The 17,554-nt window shown below is 45.0% G+C and overlaps 2 protein-coding genes across 3 annotated transcripts in view; both read left to right on the forward strand.

Annotated features, from left to right (window-relative positions):
* Positions 1 to 17,554, forward strand: part of LOC310669594 (uncharacterized protein) — a 570,356-nt gene that overhangs the window by 94,528 nt on the left and 458,274 nt on the right. The gene's annotated exons all lie outside the window — the stretch shown is intronic.
* Positions 1 to 17,554, forward strand: part of LAMC3 (laminin subunit gamma 3) — a 66,089-nt gene that overhangs the window by 38,412 nt on the left and 10,123 nt on the right. For both annotated transcript variants that reach the window (XM_083423364.1, XM_083423365.1), the window contains 11 exons: positions 2,905 to 3,093; positions 3,999 to 4,244; positions 5,823 to 5,976; positions 7,139 to 7,281; positions 8,820 to 8,998; positions 10,300 to 10,444; positions 11,480 to 11,685; positions 12,410 to 12,486; positions 13,094 to 13,228; positions 14,266 to 14,404; positions 15,023 to 15,175. In XM_083423364.1, coding sequence (XP_083279490.1) covers positions 2,905 to 3,093; positions 3,999 to 4,244; positions 5,823 to 5,976; positions 7,139 to 7,281; positions 8,820 to 8,998; positions 10,300 to 10,444; positions 11,480 to 11,685; positions 12,410 to 12,486; positions 13,094 to 13,228; positions 14,266 to 14,404; positions 15,023 to 15,175 — 1,766 coding nt within the window. The remainder of the gene's footprint in view (positions 1 to 2,904; positions 3,094 to 3,998; positions 4,245 to 5,822; positions 5,977 to 7,138; positions 7,282 to 8,819; positions 8,999 to 10,299; positions 10,445 to 11,479; positions 11,686 to 12,409; positions 12,487 to 13,093; positions 13,229 to 14,265; positions 14,405 to 15,022; positions 15,176 to 17,554) is intronic.

A 17,554-nucleotide genomic window follows, 5' to 3' on the forward strand; every position in this document is an offset into this window, starting at 1 on the left:
ATAATTTTAAAAATATTGGTGTATCACGATGTTTAGCTGGTGACATATCACAATGTTGACATCGCCCAGCCCTCGTTGCAGCCCTTTTCCTTTCTGACCTACTGGATGCTCATTTCAGTCTGTCAATATCTGTGCCTTTTCAAGTAGCAGAACCTCATATAGGATATAATACATTGCACGCAGGACCTGCTTTAGTTGTAGGGTATATTCATCCTGAGATACTTAAAAGTGTTTCCAGCCCATTACTATTCCTGTTCTGCTTTTTAGATAGTGCTATGCTATTTCAGTCCTCCTAAAATTGGAGGTGGTGCAAAATTAAGATCCACTTGGAGGTGCCAGATATTGCCTTGCATAGGCTGCAATGATTATGTGGCTGTGGGGAGGGCAGTGCTGGGGCTCTGTGGGGCTCTGTAGGGACTCTGTGGGGACTTTCCCATCTTTGGGATGGAGGGAAGGACTCTAGGGTACTGCCAGAGTCTTGACAGTTTTCCTTCACAGGGCACTGAGTGAAGGCGGCACAAATTGGGAAGATCCATAATTGAGAATATCTATTTGGGAGCACCAAATATTGACTTCAAAGGATTGCCGAAGTCTGGTCTATTTTATCCATCTTGGGGAGGGCGGCACAAAAGCTTCTTGTTTAAGTCTCTTTCCTCCCCGCTCCCCTTCTGTGTGTGCTGGTGTGTCTGTGTCTCTCCTCTCTGTTAGGGAACATTATCTCACCTTACCTTTGATACACATGCTACTAGTATCTTCTACAACTTTTATTTTAAGTGAAAGGTGCTAATTTCAAAATTATCGGTAAAATAAAATCACAGTTGTAGCCCTTGCTGCAAGTCTTTTCCTTTCTGACCTATGTTTATGTGGGATACTCATTTTAGCCTGTCATTCTCAGAACCTCATATATCATATAACACATTGCATGTAGTACCTGCTTTGGTTGTAGGTTATATTCCTCCATTATTTTTGTTCTCCTTTTTACATAGTTTTACATTTCAGTCATAAAATCTGAGGTGTCACAAAATTGAGAAGATCCACTTGGGGGCGCCATATATTGTCCTTGTGCAGGCTGCAAGGATTACTGTAGGAGTGTGGCATGAGGGCTACTACATGCTTGCCCAGCGTTAGGAAGGAGACTGCCAGAGCCCTGGACTTTCCTTCCCACACCCAGAGTTCTGGGAAGATTAATCATTGAGAATATCTATTTGGGGGCGCCAACTATTGGCTTTCGAAAGATTACCAAAGTCCGTCTGGTTTATCCATCTTTGGGAGGGCAGCACAAGACTCTGGCATCCACAGCTAGTCCAATGGAAAAATAAACTGGGAGTATTTACTTCTGAGCTAAAAATAATTGAAATAAAACTTGCCCTGTTTTTTAAACCTCTTTCCTCTTTTATCCTCTTCTCTCTGTGTGTGTCTCCCTCCGGGCTATTAGGGAACATTCTCCAACTTACTTTTGATATTTATGCCTCTAATTAATTCTACAGCTTTTATTTTAGAGAAAAGATGATTATCTAAAAATCACCTATTCTGTAAAATAACAGTTGTAACAATATGTTAAAGGTAAGTACGATTTTATAAGTTTTAGACACCAAAGTAGTAGTGGTTGCCAGCACATTATGCTGTTCACCTGTACACAATTCCATCCTTATTTAAGACAACATATCACAACGTTGAAAACTATACATTACCCTGCCCTAGTCTGGACCTTGGAGCTCTCCACAGGCCACACAACCCTCACTGGCCCTGCTTCACACCCTCCTTGAGCTTTTTTGCCTGGTTGGAATGTATCATTTGCTTGCCTGGATGGAGATGTGCGTGTGTTTGTATGTCTCTGTATGTAGAAACTAGCTTCCTAAAGTAAAAAAATTAAATGCACTGCTGTGTCCACCTTTGCCTCTGGCCCTGCCCACCACTGGCATGTGGTTCACAGAAGGTTGCCCAGAAGGAGTATCTCCACCCCCTCCGTTCAGCCTATTTAGCCTGGACACTGTGGTCCACCCCCTAGGGTTTTTTGGCAGTTCCCTCACTGCCAGAAGTGAAGCTATGGGGAACCAGGCAGAGGGCCTTCTTGGTAGTGGCACCCACTCTGCGGAATGCCTTCTCTTCAGATGTCAAGGAGATGAGTAACTATGTAACCTTTAGAAGACATCTGTATAGGGAAGCTTTTTAAAGTTCAATGTTTTATATATACTGGAAAGCACCCAGAGTGGTGGGGGCAACGCAGTCAGATGGGCAGGTACAAATAACGACAACAACAGCAACAATTATTATTATTATTAGCCTCATGCTAGCCCAGCTTCTATTTGAACGTTAAATGGTTTTGCTAATTTCCGTGTGCGTGCTTTATTTATTCTTTTATCTGTTTTATTGATAATTTTATTATGTCTACCAGTTAGATCGCTGAATCAAAAAGCTCTCTGTTTCTACCTTGTTTTTATAGTTTGTTTTAAGGACCTTCCCTTTTTGTACACCACTTTGACGTGTTTAACATAAAGTGATTTATACATTTTGGAAATAAAACAAGAAGAATGTTTGGGACAGGCCCCAGACAGCTAACTGTTCATTCAATATTTCTAGGACTTCCAAAAATAAATAACTTCCATGTGAGACAACACACCGACCAATATTTTTCAAATGAGGGCTGCGCCATTGAGCAGATAAAGGAGATTAGTTGGTTAAAATATAAATATAAAATGTAGATATATTTAATCCAGATATATGAACTGGACCCCTGGTCAATAAGAGCCTAGATGGACTACCTGCCCAGCCCAAAATGGCCGCTATGTTGTTCTTACAAAAAACAAAAAACAACCATGATTCCATTTAAGGAAAGCAAGCAGTTGTTTTTCCTTTTCTCCTCTCTTAACTCCTGATGGCTTGTCCTGTTCCTTTTCCCACCAGGCCTCTGCCAATGTCTCCACAACACAGAGGGGCCTTCCTGTGAGCGTTGTGCTGCTGGTTTCCATGGCAACCCCTTCACTGGCCGCTCTGATGACTGTAAGCCTTGCCCTTGCCCTGGACAGACGCCTTGCCTGGCTCTCCCACAGAGCGGAGAGGTGGTCTGTACCCACTGCCCACTGGGACAAAGAGGTGTGTATAACTATTGAGGCTGTGCTCATACGTTAAACAAGTGGTTGCCAATCTGCCAATCTGTGGGGTTTTTTTGCTGGTGACCATGAAGCCTCTGATTCCTGCTCCACAAACTGCTTCCTTGGTCCTGAGGTGGGTGCCTTATTTCCCCTTGAAAAGTAAATAGGTGCTCTTTCCCACTTCCTCCTTTAGCTCTCTCTGCTTTTCAAGGCACCTCTGAGAATCTCAGTTCATCTTGGGGGTTTTTAAAGTGCAAGTTGCTGGTCCTTATGGCTATGGAACGAAATCTGGAGATATATTTCTGCCTTTGCTCTCTCCCATTCTCCTCTGTCACTCTGTCTTTGTTCGAATGAACCTCTATGTTTATTTTAAACATTGACTCATGGAATCAGCAACAAACATTTTATACCTCTGTGTCATTTGCAATTAGTGACAGAAAATCAATTTCAGAAGGAAAAGGAACATACAATTTTGTCTTTATGGCTTATAGGGAAGTTTGGATTCATGTCAATGATGACAAGCACCAGAGCAGAGTGAAATAATTCTCCCGCTTGAGTTAATAATGGCAGATGGGCTGCTGCTGTAATGCTTCCTAGGAGACCAACAAGTGATATTTTTCAGTCAGTTGAAGATGGATTGAAAGAGGAATTAGTAATCTTAGTGAATGCATAGTGAATGCAGTCATCCCACAGAACAGGATGAACAAGTTATATTCCTATTGTTCCAAAAACCTACCAACTCTACTCAGCCAGAAAGCACCTGAGTTACATGTGTACGCTTTGGAAAGTGATACCTTTTGCAAACTGCTTTCAGCTCTCTTAGGAACTGCATTACCATCTGCAGTCTCTTTTGGTGGGACTTGTTGACAAAACCTGGTTCTCCCTACCTCTGCTGTTCTTCTCTAGGGAGACTCTGTGAGCTGTGTGACGATGGCTTTTTCGGCGACCCCCTGGGAAGGAATGGTCCAGTCCAACCTTGCAGCCCCTGTGAATGCAACAGCAACGTGGACCCCAATGCCGTGGGCAACTGTGATCCTGTCTCAGGCCAGTGTCTCCACTGCTTATACAACACAGCAGGAGAACACTGTGAGAGGTGTCAGGAAGGCTTCTATGGAGATCCACTAGCCACCAACCATGCTGTGAAGTGTACACGTGAGTACAGGCCTTCCATTCATCCTGAGAGCTGCTTGGAAACCTTTTGGTCCAGCAGCATGCAGAAGTTTTAAAAAGTATTCCAGGGGTTCCAGCCCCTGACCCAAAGTCCATTTTTCCTTTTGGAATGAGGCACAGTGGAGACTGTAGTGTCTTTATGATATTTACACATATATACAACCTGAGCCTACGATGGAGGGGTTCACAGCATCAACACCCCAAAAGGGTCTTGTCTCTCCTACAGTTGCAGCCTTGGATTCAAACAGAAATCAAACATTGCTCTCAAATGTTGCTCTGTCTCTCTCTCCAGCTTGCTGCTTCACTGCAAATGTTCAACTCCCAACTTTCCTCTTGCTTTTGTCATTAACATAGATAAAGAAAGGAGTCTATATTTCTTGGAAAGTATCTCTTTTCATTATGCCTTTATCACCCTCCTGTGTCCAGTGAGATGCTCTGACATTGGCGTAGGTCAGATATTATTTCCCCATTTTTAAAAGAAAAAGGGGGCCCTGTGTCCTGCCCACTTCCACGTGGGCTTATCAGCGCGACACCTTCAGTGACTCTCCCATAACATGGAAGCTGCAAAATACGGAAACTGAGAATTCTTTTAGGCTGCGTCCAGTCTTCCTGGATTTCCTGTGCTAAATGGAAATTGTAGCAAGAGCAGTGGGCCCTGTTGCTGACCTTGGTGCCCTGGTGAATGTCCAGCCTTGCTGCCTTCTGGAGCTAATCCTCTTTAAACCAATTGATGTTTCTGGACACTTCAAAGGCAACTAAAAAGGAAAAATAATCATAAAATTATGGTTTCCACAAAATCATAAATTACAACACAGGTGGGAAACCTCAGACAACACTATCTTAATAATTTTTTAAGGAGTGTTTTTGCCTGGCGTGGATAGAGAGGGATGTAAATGTGTGTAGAAACAACCCTACTGTAAAAAGGTAAAATTTACATTCATTGCCCCACCTTTTTTTGCTTCTGGCCTTGACCACTTCTATGAAGTGGCTCTAGAACAACTGCATATAAGGACATATCCTGTTTTGGGGAGCCAACATGCCCATCCAGGCGGATTTTTACATTTTAATGGAAATGTCCAAGTTTGGGGTTTGTTTTATTTTTTGGTTTTCGGGTGGGGAGGCATGCACATGCTTGGGAGGGCACTGTGCCTCAGAAGCGCCACAGTGGAGCGAGGCCATCACAGCAAAGAGCAAAGATCAGGTAGGAGCTGGGGTTCTGCCTCCACTTGGCCTGGCAGTGGCTCAGCCTCGGACTGCTCTGCATGCCATGGCCCACTGGATGGAGTATCCATTTGTATGTGGCCCTTGGAATGTTGAATGCAATAGAATGTGGCCCTGAGGCCAAAAGAAGCTCTCCACCCAGGTTTAAAACAATAAAAACTATTATTTTTTTGAAAAAAACAAACAAGCCAACAGAATGGAAAATTTAGATTTTAAATGCACACAACAAATATGGGTTGCTTGTTGAATGGGGGGCCTGGGTTGTGCCAAGACCAGTAGGCTTATCCCACCAAGTATTTAAGTGTAAGAATGTATTTTCCCTCCCCTCATCCTTCCTAGCCTGCAAGTGTAACCCTGGAGGCTCTACCAATGGAGCAGCGACTTGTGATGATGTCACCGGTCAGTGCATCTGCCTCCCCCATGTGACTGGGCGGGACTGCAGCCAATGCCAAGCAGGTTATTATGACCTCCAGCCAGGAAAGGGTTGCAAAAGGTAATCAGGTGGAGTGGGTGGGAAGGAAGGGTGGGGGAGAAAATGGTTTTTAGAGAAAAATCAGGCAGGGAATATGTAATATAGGAGGAACCTGCCTCATACTGAGTCAAACCATTGGGTCCATCTAGCTCAATATTGTCTACACTGACTGGCAGCAGCTCTCCAGTATTGCAAGCAGGTTTCTCTCCTTGCCCTACCTGGAGAAGCCAGAGGCTGAACCTGTGACCTTCTGCATGCAAAGCAGATGCTCTTCCTCTGAGCTACAGCCTCTTCCCGTAGCCTATTCTGTGGTTAAACATATTCTGATTACTATTGTACTGCTGATTGGAGTTCAATATTGTGACAAATATACCCTGGTTATGGAGCTGAACAACCTAGCCATACATACTTGCTAAGGTTTCTTGTTATGGCAGTGAACTTTGACTTTTATTGATAATTATAGTATTTGTTTTACTTTCCTTAAAGGTTTTTCCCATTTTGGGGTTGTTGTTTTTTCAAAATTACTGTACTAATTGATTGTAAATGAAACCTCACAGCTGTTTACAAAACAAAACATAAAAACATTAAAATTATCAATAAAACACTGAGGTTCTGTTTACAGTCAGGTGGTGTATAAATTTAATTAATTAGGGCAGGCAGGCAGTCCCATAGTTTTTCCACCACATAGGATGTCCGGTATCTTTTCTGAGCCAACTTAACAAATCTTAACTGTGTGTGGTTGAGAAGGACCTGGAAGCAAATCTTAGTGCAGAACAATGGTTCTCAAAGTTTTCCTCTGGGTCATATTTCCAGAAGAAACATTTGCTTGTGCCACTTCAATTTTTATTGATAAGAAATACATTGGAAAGCAAAAAGAAACAACTCTTAGCATTGTTGGATTTTGAAAAGCTATCTATCCATATTCTGCAAATAAATACAAATAATATTGTGATGGCATAATCTACCCTACTACCCTGAGATGTTTGTTATTTTCCTTTGATTGTCCTTGAATCTTCCCGCCGTACTTGCCATCCTCTCTTGCCACACCATTGCAGCAAACCACACCCTTTGAGAACCACTGGCACAGAGACAGGATTATATGAGCAGGCCATTGAGTAACATGGTTCTAAGCTGTTTCTTCTTCTCTCTCTATCTCTATCTCTCCCTCTCTCCCCCTCCTCAGTTGCCAATGTCACCCAGTAGGTTCTCAACACAGCCGCTGCCACCCACTCACAGGGCAATGCTCTTGTCAACCTGGCGTGGAAGGTGTGTCATGTGATCAGTGCCAGGCTGGTTTCTTTGGCTTCTCATTCCAAGGATGCCGAGGTAACTCCAGTGCCTGATTGAGCGTCTTCACAGTTTGCTATAATGTCTTGTCATGGATGCAGTGCTCTCTTTCTCTTTTGGCTTCCTCCCTGCTCTCCACTGGAATGCAACTGATTAAGAGGATCTGTCTTAAAAGGATGGGGTGGAGACTGATAAATTAGTCACAATGTGGAGCATCCTGCAGAAGAGCCTGGATCAGATTAAAGGCTAGTCCAGCATCTCATTCTCACAGTGGCCACCAGATGCCTGTGCGAAATGGCAAGCAGGACCCAACAGTACTCTCCCCGTTGGTGATATCCTGCAGGGGCGCCAATTTGAATAAACTATGGGGGGCAGGTCCTAGCAACAGAGGTACCTAGAGCTGGTGAGATGGTTTATTCCCTACTCAATCCACTTTTTATCCCTAAAACAGTTCTGTGAGGTTGATTGTTTTCAAAAACAGCAGCTGGTCCAAGGCTATTCTGAACACAACTCTCTCCAAGCCCAAGTTTCTAGGCATCTGGTAGTCCCCCCCCAACCCAAATCAACAAGTCCTTGCTGCAAAATTATGCATTTGCCTGCTTGGGCATATTTTTAGGACACCTTATTTCTGTGACAGTAGGCTTTAATTTAAATTGCTTTTAAATATTGTGATTTAATTGTTGTAAGGAGCTCTGGGTCCTTGGGGTAAAGGGTAGAAAGAAGAAGAGGAAGAGGAGGAGGAGGAGGAGAGCTTTACCCATTTTCACTTATGGGGAGGGTAAATGGCAAAATGATAAATAAGAAATTATCTTGATGGTTTTTGCTCTCTTGCCATCCAGCAATCCTTTTACAAGTTCGTTTACAGGGCTTGTTGGGAAACAAAGTCTAAAAGTAGAATAGAAAGAAAGGCAGCAATGCCCATCAACTTTGGGTCCCCCCAGCCACCTCAAACATTTTAAGGGGTGGCAAAGGAACCTGAGTTCCAAGCAGCAGGTATTCAAAGGCTTGCTGCTTCTGATGGTGGAGGCAGAACATAATCATCATGGCAGGTAGACACTGATAGCCTTATCCTCTATGAATATGTCTAATCAGCTTTTAAAGCCATCTGAGTTGGTGCCCATCATTGTCTCTTGTGGGAGCGAATGAACTATGCATTTTTACCACATAAATTACAGTGATATTGAACACCCTGCAAGAATAAGTGGCCCTGAGCTATATTAAGAATTATCTGAGCTGGAGATACTCCATTATCCTAAAAAGAAATCTCACTATTTCTCTTCCCTTTGCCCACCTCTGGAAGCCTCCCCAAAAGCTGGAAAGGTGGGATGTTATTCCAAGTTAGACCACTGCTCTGTCTAGCTCAGTACTGCCTGCACTGACTGGCAGTGGCTCTTAGAGATTTTAGACTCGGGTCTTTCCCATTCCTACCTGAAGATGCCAGGGATTGAACCTGAGGCCTTCTGCATGCAAGGCAGGTGCTGTATCACCAGACTATGTCCTTTCCCCTTCTACTCCTCCTTCACATGCATGCTGTGTCCCCAAATTAAGAGTCACATATATTGTTTTCTTACTTCCAGCCTGCAACTGCTCCCAGCTCGGTTCTGTCTCCCTCCAGTGCCATGACAACAGCACGTGTGTGTGCAAGCAAGGCTTTGTGGGGTACAAGTGTGACCAATGCAAAGTGAACCACTTCTATGACCCTGGGAGCAATCAGTGCCTGGAGTGTCCTATTTGCTATAGTCTCGTGAAGGAAGAGGTAAAACCCACCGCTTGCTTGCTTGCTTGCTTGCTTGCATCAGCCCGTCAGTCAGCCAATCAGCTAATCAGACATTTTAGTCAGATTTGCTAAATGCATAGTTAGCCAATTAACCCCATTAAAAACAAAAATATTTCCTTACTATATTTCTAGACTACTGTCCATCCCTTAAGATCCCTGGTATCAAAACAACAAAACAACAGCAATCATAAACCAGTTAATGCAACCAAACATGTAAATTAACAATTATGATAACTGTATTTCTGTGGGCAAACAGAGCATTTCATTTTGAGCTGGTCTCACCAGCCATTCAACTCAGAACGCCCACCAAAGCCTGGCTGAACAGCTAAGTCTTAGGGTAAAGGAAGGTGCCATATAAACCTCCAAGTGGAGGGAGTTCCAGAAGTGGGGTGCCGCTGGTGAGAAGGTTCTATCCCATGTCACTATACAGTAGACCCAACACTCTTTAGCATATCTTAGGGCCTGTTCAGGTTGGCATAAGGAAAGATGCTTCTTCAGTTATTTGGGCCCCAGGTTTTTTAAGTACTTCATAAGTTAGCATCATTGGATCCAGTAGCATATATGCAACCAGTACAGCTCCTTTAAAATTGGTGTTGTATGGGTGAGATTGGCTACACCACTCGGCGCTCTAACTGTTGCAGCATCTGGACTGTCTTCAAGGGTAGCCAGCCCCATGTAGAATGCATTGCGGCAATCAAATTAGGAAGTTACTACATCATGAATTACTGTGGCTAGGCAGTAATACTTAAATTTAGATAATTTAGTCAAATTTATGGCTAGTCAACCAATGTTTTTGTTGATTTAGTTGCATTTATATACAAATATGAAGCAGAATCTGATTATGTGTGAGGCTAATTGGCCCCTGTGATATCGCCAAGAACCAGGAACATTTAAAAATTTTAATTGATAAATTTCTGGATTGAATACATGTATTCATTTCTAAGGCTGTGTTGTTGAGTGGTAGTTTCAAGTTTTACATTTTTGTATTGCCCTTTTTATCTTTCGTCATTTCTGAGCTTAAGACATTTTAGACAAGCATTTGCCTGGGAAAGTTGCCTAAACTTAATCAAATAAACTATTTTCTACCCTTTGCACTATACGACTGTCTTTTACTATCATGTCTGCATTTCTTCCCAAAAGCCATCTTGTTTCAGACTCATTTCCTCTGCAAGCAGCAAGTTGTGGAACCCAAGCTCGGGGTTGTACCCTGAGGCTGTCTTTTTGTATTATGTATGTCTTCCCTGGAAAGCCATCCCATATTGCTCTCTTTCTCCCTGCAGGCAGACAATTTGAAGGCCAAGTTGACAAAGATGGAGTCATGGTTGGAGAAACCCAATTGTGGCGTGATGAGGGCACGTTATTATTCTGCCATGCTGCGGGATGCACCACGGGGTGACACTCTCCACAGCCGTTACCTGTTGAAAGGTAAAGAGATTGGGTGGGTGGGAAAGGGGTCTTCCTTTTCTGTTGGAGCACAGGAAATATCTAGAAGGGACTTTCAGACCCACCAACAGAGAATCCTCCCAATTTTCATCAAACTAGCAACTCAAGAGTGTCCTAGGATTTGCCTCGAAAAAGGTCAAGTATATGGATGAATGGATCATTCTGTGTCTTCTTCATGTGCATTTCACGTGTGTCCATCTTGTTCTACACCTTGCTCAAAAATGGGAGAGAAAAGGTGATTGGCAGGCCTACAGTCTAAAAGGCACAACAAAAAGGAAAAGGAATTGAGATTGAGGAAGACAACAACTGGCACTGATTTTTGGTTAAAAACAGTGCTTTTCTTCTAGAAAAAGGGTTCTGGTACTCACCATGAAGTTGTTAAAGTAAGTGCCACACTTTTAACCAGTGCTTTTCTTCTAGAAAAAAAAAGGTGCCGGTACTGTGTACCCTTGAGAGCCCCCTGAAAGAAGCACTGTTATAAAGTTCCCAGAAGTGTTCCTTCTGCCAGGAAGCAAGCAAACAAGCTCTAAGGAATGTAAGAAGCTACCTTGAGCCATTGGGCTGCCAGTGTTGTCTACACTGGACAGCAGCAGCTGTCTCAGGTTTCAGGCAGCCCTACCTGGAGAAGCTGAGGATTGAACCTGGGGCCTTCTGCATGCAAGGCAGATGCTCACCCACTGAGCTACAGTCCTCCCCCAGCCCTTACAATACCCTGTAGCTGGTCATTCTTTCGCCAATGGATACAGCCAGGTTAGTCTCTTCCTAGCCATGATGTTCTTCCTGCGAGGCAGAGGGTGCAGCTTCCCTTGGTTCTCCGGTCAATTGCAGAGGCTAAAATGTTGAACACTCCTGCCCTGCACTCTATGCACAATACCTATGTACCTCTCCACTACAAAGGAGTTGATCAGATAACACCCACCCAAACATATCCCATAATTCTCCATATCCAGCTTTTCTCTGGCACAGCCCCAAGCATGTGAAGTAGCCATTGCAAAGAGCAATTTTTGTCCCCTGCAGGTGCCAAAGTGGCTTTCCTAGAAGAGCTTGCTGAGCTGGAGAGCCTAGTGCATGATGCAGAGAGCCGGCTGAGGAACACCAGTGAGATTATGGGCTGTGACAACCAGAGTGGCACCAAGGGCTGCCTCCTCCTCACTGACATCCTGCCCATCCTGCAGTCCACACAACAACAGATCCAGATGGCCACCGACACACTGGATGCCATGGTACCACACCGAGAGTGGAGCTGGCATGGCGCAGAATTCAAAAGCATCCATGGGCAAGGGCACAGCTCGCCAAGTGCCAGAGATCAGCTGATCACTGTGTGCTGAAGGCTGGTCCATTAGGGAGAACAGGGCACTGCCCCACCAACCTCAGTCTGCCCTTTTCCATCCCTGCCCTTCCTGCCTTCTTTCTTACAACCAGTCCAGAGGGAGGCCATGCCTGTCAGCTTTCTCCTCCTTAGTATCAGTGTTGCCCTTAGAGAAAATAGCAGGGTGATAGGGACAAAACTAGAATGAGTTGGCTCCGCCTCTCATTGTCTCTGACTCTGCTTCCTGTTCCACCCCACCAGCCCCACTAACCACCAGATACCACTGTATCTGGAACTCGTAGAGCACTGTCCTCTGGGCTTCACAGATCCTGACAATTGGCTGATAGTTAGAGCTTATGAAGCCTGATATACAGCTACGTCTTTACCTGCTGCACGCTTGGCATCATATCAGAAGGTGGTGTAGAGCAGGTGACCTTGGCCAGAATGGCCTGGCAGGCCAAATGGGCAATCTGGCAGGCATAATCAGGCCCCTGAGCCAGAGGTTCCCCATTGATGCTGTAGCCCCACATCTTGTGTTTATGGGAAGCTTGCAAGGAGTATATTATTTTCAGAAGTGTATTGCCAGAGAAGAGAGTTTTCTCCAGAAAAACAGAGGATTTTCCCTCCTTCCCTTAAAGGAGTTTCCTGCTGAGATGTCGCACCAGCCCACCAACTGGACCCACCAGGCACAGGAGTCTAGAGTGCTGGCCCAGAGGTATGTTTCACATATTCACAATTGAATATATAAGTTCCAACTTAGAATGGACTAATGTCTTCACTGATTTCAGTGAAGTGATTTCAGTGCGATGAAGGCTGCGTACACACCATATGTTTAAAGCACATTCCTCTGCCCCCCAAAATCCTGAGTACTGTAGTTCACCCAATTAATCAACTAGTAGCAATTGGACAGGGACACGTGGGTTAAATCACAGAGCCTAGGACTTGCTGATCAGAAGGTCGGCGGTTCGAATCCCTGCGACGGGGTGAGCTCCCGTTTCTCGGTCCCTGCTCCTGCCATCCTAGCAGTTTGAAAGCACGTCAAAGTGCAAGTAGATAAATAGGTACCACTCCAGCGGGAAGGTAAACAACATTTCCGTGCGCTGCTCTGGTTCGTTAGAAGCGGCTTAGTCATGCTGGCCACATGACCCGGAAGCTGTACGCCGGCTCTCTCGGCCAATAAAGTGAGATGAGCGCTGCAACCCCAGAGTCGGCCACGACTGGACAAAATGGTCAGGGGTCCCCTTTACCCTTTACCTAGCAATTGGACTGGTGAGATTGCCAACAATGCCAAAGTCACTCTGTTTTCTCTCTTCTCTCCACAGCCATATGAAGGCTGCAGCCTTGGTGGAGGACACTGCCCAAAAGGCCATGCTCCTGTCCAAGAACAGCTACCACCTTCTGCAGAGTATCATAGAGGACAATGCAAACCTGGAGTTTAGGGGACAGATGGAAGAGAGGTGAGCTCTTGGGGATGTAGTCCAGCATTCTTTTTCCACAGTGGCCAAGTGGGTGCCCAAATGCAAAGCCTGTAAGCATCTGCAGTTATCATATTGTTGACCCTGAGTTACACTGTTCTCAGTTCTAGAGGGCAGGAGATACAGATATACAGTATTAGAAACATCTTAATTATTAGCCAGGGACACGGGTGGCGCTGTGGGCTAAAGCCTCAGCGCCTAGGGCTTGCCGATCGAAAGGTTGGCGGTTCGAATCCCCGCGGCGGGGTGCGCTCCTGCTGCTCGGTCCCAGCGCCTGCCAACCTAGCAGTTCGAAAGCACTCTTGGGTGCAAGTAGATAAATAGGGACCGCTTACTAGCGGGAAGGTAAACGGTGTTTCCGTGTGCGGCTCTGGCTCGCCAGAGCAGTGATGTCACGCTGGCCATGTGACCCGGAAGTGTCTTCGGACAGCACTGGCCCCTGGCCTCTTTGAGTGAGATGGGCGCACAACCCTAGAGTCTGTCAAGACTGGCCCGTACGGGCAGGGGTACCTTTACCTTTACCTTTAATTATTAGCCAATCAGTTCTATCCGCAGCCATTTTTTCCTCCGAGCATGCAGACAAGAGTTCTCTGCCCCTCAACAAACCTTAACCTCAGAGAGGAACAGATATGTTTAGACTGAAGGCAATGAGGATGTTTTCAATCCAGCTCATCTGCTCCACAAATGTTATGGCCATCTTCATAAGCATATGATTAACATCATATGAGGGACCATCATAATTTGCTTCAAGTTTTGATCTAGGCAAAATGAGGTGCAAAAAGAAAAGAAAAACCCAGCTCCTTAATTGTTTTGCTAGTATTTTCCTCTTTGATGTCAGCTTTAAATTTTGAGTTCAGTGACTCTGAAATAATGACTGGGAGTTTTGAGTCAGCAAAAATGTCCCCTGGTCTTTCTCAGGAACTTCCATTCCCGGACCACGTGATTGTGCATCCTGCATCAATTTTCTATTTCTTTTGTTGCCCTATTGGCTCACAGTTTCCTTTGGCATCTTCTCACAGCTACCAGAGAATCCAAAAGGCACAGGAGGAGCTTGGCTTCCGGATGGAAGAGGCTACAGCCAAAGCTGAGGAGACTTTTGCTTCAGTCCATCAGGGCAACATGGCAAAGAACCTCACGCAGATCAGTGTCATAGAGCTGGTGAGAAGTGGGGAATAAATGTGCACTAAATACACCCCCTGCCCCTTTTCACAGGACCATGTCACATAAAAAGGGAGGGAGGTATGCCACGGGTTATAGCCAATAGCAGTCCTACACAAAGTAGACCCATTGAAACCAATGGACATGACTTATTCCTATTAGTTTCAATAGATTTACTCTGAATAGGAGCTAGCTGAATGCAACCCAGTGACTTTGGGATATGGGGGTGAACTTTAAAAATCTGGGGAATGGCTCTTACATTTAAAAATGAGGTGGCAAAGGCTTTTTTCTCCCCCACATCCCTCATTCTTGTGAGGAGTCTATTTGGCTGTTATTGGCTGATACATTTTCCAATTTAATTATAGTTTCCCCTGGAAACTTTACTAATACCCAGGTAGAAAACTGTTGTTTTTATAATCTCCCATTGCTGTTTTACTAAGGGTATCATACCATTTTTACTAATTTGGTTTTATTCTATGGGGGTTTTCGTTTCATTTTTGTATTGCCAGTTTGAAAGCCACTGAGTGGTGGCAATGCTGTAAAGACAACAACAAACCATCTTGCTTGGGTCAGATCACTTAATAGAAATTAAACTTCTTCCGGCGTTTCCTCCTACAGCGCCCCTTGGTTCAGCAGGCTGAAAATCTTACTCATTGTGCCAATGAACTGGAGCACCTGGCAGAACAGAATAAACACCTGGTGGCCAACGGATCTCTTACTGTAGAGGCCACACTGGAGGGCGTGGCTCAGAGGATGAAGGAGTTGGAACAAGTGAGTTACTCTCTGCTTGGGGCTACATCTCATTTCTAACCAGGACAATTTGCACTGGCAGGAATGGCACAATTCCTTCTCTTCTTCTGGCTGAGTGCTGTTGTTTGCATTGACCAAATGGCAACACTTGTCCACAAGAGGGTGCTGCTATACAATCCTAAAAAGTACAAAATCCCTCTCAGTGTTCTGGCTGAGCGCTGCTGTTTACATTGAGAAAATAGCAACATGTGTCCACAAGAGGGTGCCATTCACTCCTGAGATTACAAAAACAAATCTTATAACAAAGCATCAAAATAAATTGAGAGATTAAAATGCAATCAAACTGGCTTTAAAAGAGGATTAGACAAATTCATGGAGGATGAAGCCTTTCAATATCAACTAGCCATGATGAAAATACTCTGCCTCCATGGCTGGAGGCAATACTGCTTTTGAATACCAGTTACTGGAAATCACAGGAGTGGAGAGGGCTCTTGTAGTCAGGTGCTGCTCGTGGGTGGGTTTCCCACAGGTGTCCGGTTTGCCACTGTGAGACCAGGATGCTGGGCTAGATGGGCCGCTGGCCTGATCCAGCAGGGCTCTTCTTGCATGCTTATGTTAGCATAATAATAATAATTTATTATTTATACCCCGCCCATCTGGCTGAGCTTCCCCAGCCACTCTGGGCGGCTTCCAATTGAGTGTTAAGAACAATACAGCATTAAATATTAAAAACTTCCCTAAGCAAGACCGCCTTCAGTTGTCTTTTAAAAGTAAAATAGTTGCTCATTGCCTTATTGCCTTGACATCTGCTGGGAGAGCATTCCACAGGGCGGGCGCCACTACCAAGAAGGCCCTCTGCCTGGTTCCCTGTAACTTGGCTTTTCACAATGAGGGAACCACCAGAAGGCCCTCGGCACTGGACCTCAGTGTCCGGGCAGAACGATGGGGGTGGAGACACTCCTTCAGGTATACAGGACCGAGGCTGTTTAGCATAACTACAATATATCATAAAATTATATGTACTACCAGAGCTGCTGCACCAAACAGCTCTGCAGGCCTTTGGGAGGCAGAAGTGCAAGAGGGCATCAAAGGAGGGATGGAAGGAAAGAGGGACAGAGGCCAGTGCTGCCCACAACACCCCTGACCATCACTCAAGGCATCCCATGGTGCCACATCACACTAGCTGAAAACCACTAAGCTAATGAATAAATAATAATCATGCACAGAAAAGCTTTCTTTCTTACTTACTTTATATACTACCTTTCCCTCCAAGGAGCTCAAGGTGGTATACATGGTTCTCCCCATTTTATCCTCACAGCAACCCTGTGAGGTATGGTAGGTAATGGTAAAAGACCCGTGGATGGTCAGGTCCAATCTAAGGCAACTATGGGGTGTATCGCTCATCTTGCTTTTCAGGCCAAGGGAGCCAGCCTTTGTCCACAGAAAGCTTTCCAGGTCATGTGGCCAGCATGACTAAACTACTACTGGTGCATGGAGGACCGTGACAAGTGCCAGAGCGCCTGGAAATGCCGTTTACCTTCCCACCGCAGCAGTACCTATTTATCTACTTGCACTGGTATGTTTTCAAACTGCTAGGTTGGCAGAAAGTTAGACTGAGAGGCAGTTACTGGCCCAAGGTAATATTCATAGCTGTGTTGGAATTCAAACCCCGGTCTCCCTGGTCCCAGGCCAGTGCTCTAACCATTACACCTCCCTGTCTCTCAACAGAATAAAAACAACCAAATAGCAGCAGGAAAAAATAAGACAGTAATGATGTTAGTAACGGGTATATTTCTCTGAGCTGCTTTTCTTAAGCAAGTGGAAAACAAAGGAGGTCATCTGCCATGAAGTGACATTGGCAAACCTAACCCATTTAATGATAAAAATGATATTGAGCCAGTGGGTAAAGCCAATCATACTGAATCCTGAAAATGACCCTTGGTTTCCCTCTCTCCCAGCTTGACTGAGAATGCTTTAGGATCAATGCCAAAATACTGACCTCATACGATTTTCCAGGACCCTCAGTACATAGCTAAAACAAACCTTGAGGAATATTTATACAAATGAATGAGTTGGAGGAGTTGTTTTCTGGTTGCAGAACATGGCTTCAACACTAATCCATTTTGCAGGCTGAGCCTCTTGGGCTTGCTGATCAAAAGGTCGGTGGTTTGAATCCCCACAACGGGGTGAGCTCCCGTTGCTCAGTCCTTGCTCCTGCCAATCTAGCAGTTCGAAAGCACGTCAAAGTGCAAGTAGATACAATAGGTACCGCTCTGGCAGGAAGGTAAACGGCATTTCTGTGCGCTGCTCTGGTTCACCAGAAGTGGCTTAGTCATGCTGGCCACATGACCTGGAAAATCTGTCTGCGGAAGCAGACAAACGTTGGCTCCCTTGGCCGGT

The sequence above is a fragment of the Podarcis tiliguerta genome (genome assembly GCF_965153285.1).
Source record: "Podarcis tiliguerta genome assembly, chromosome: Z".
Lineage (NCBI taxonomy): Eukaryota > Metazoa > Chordata > Lepidosauria > Squamata > Lacertidae > Podarcis > Podarcis tiliguerta.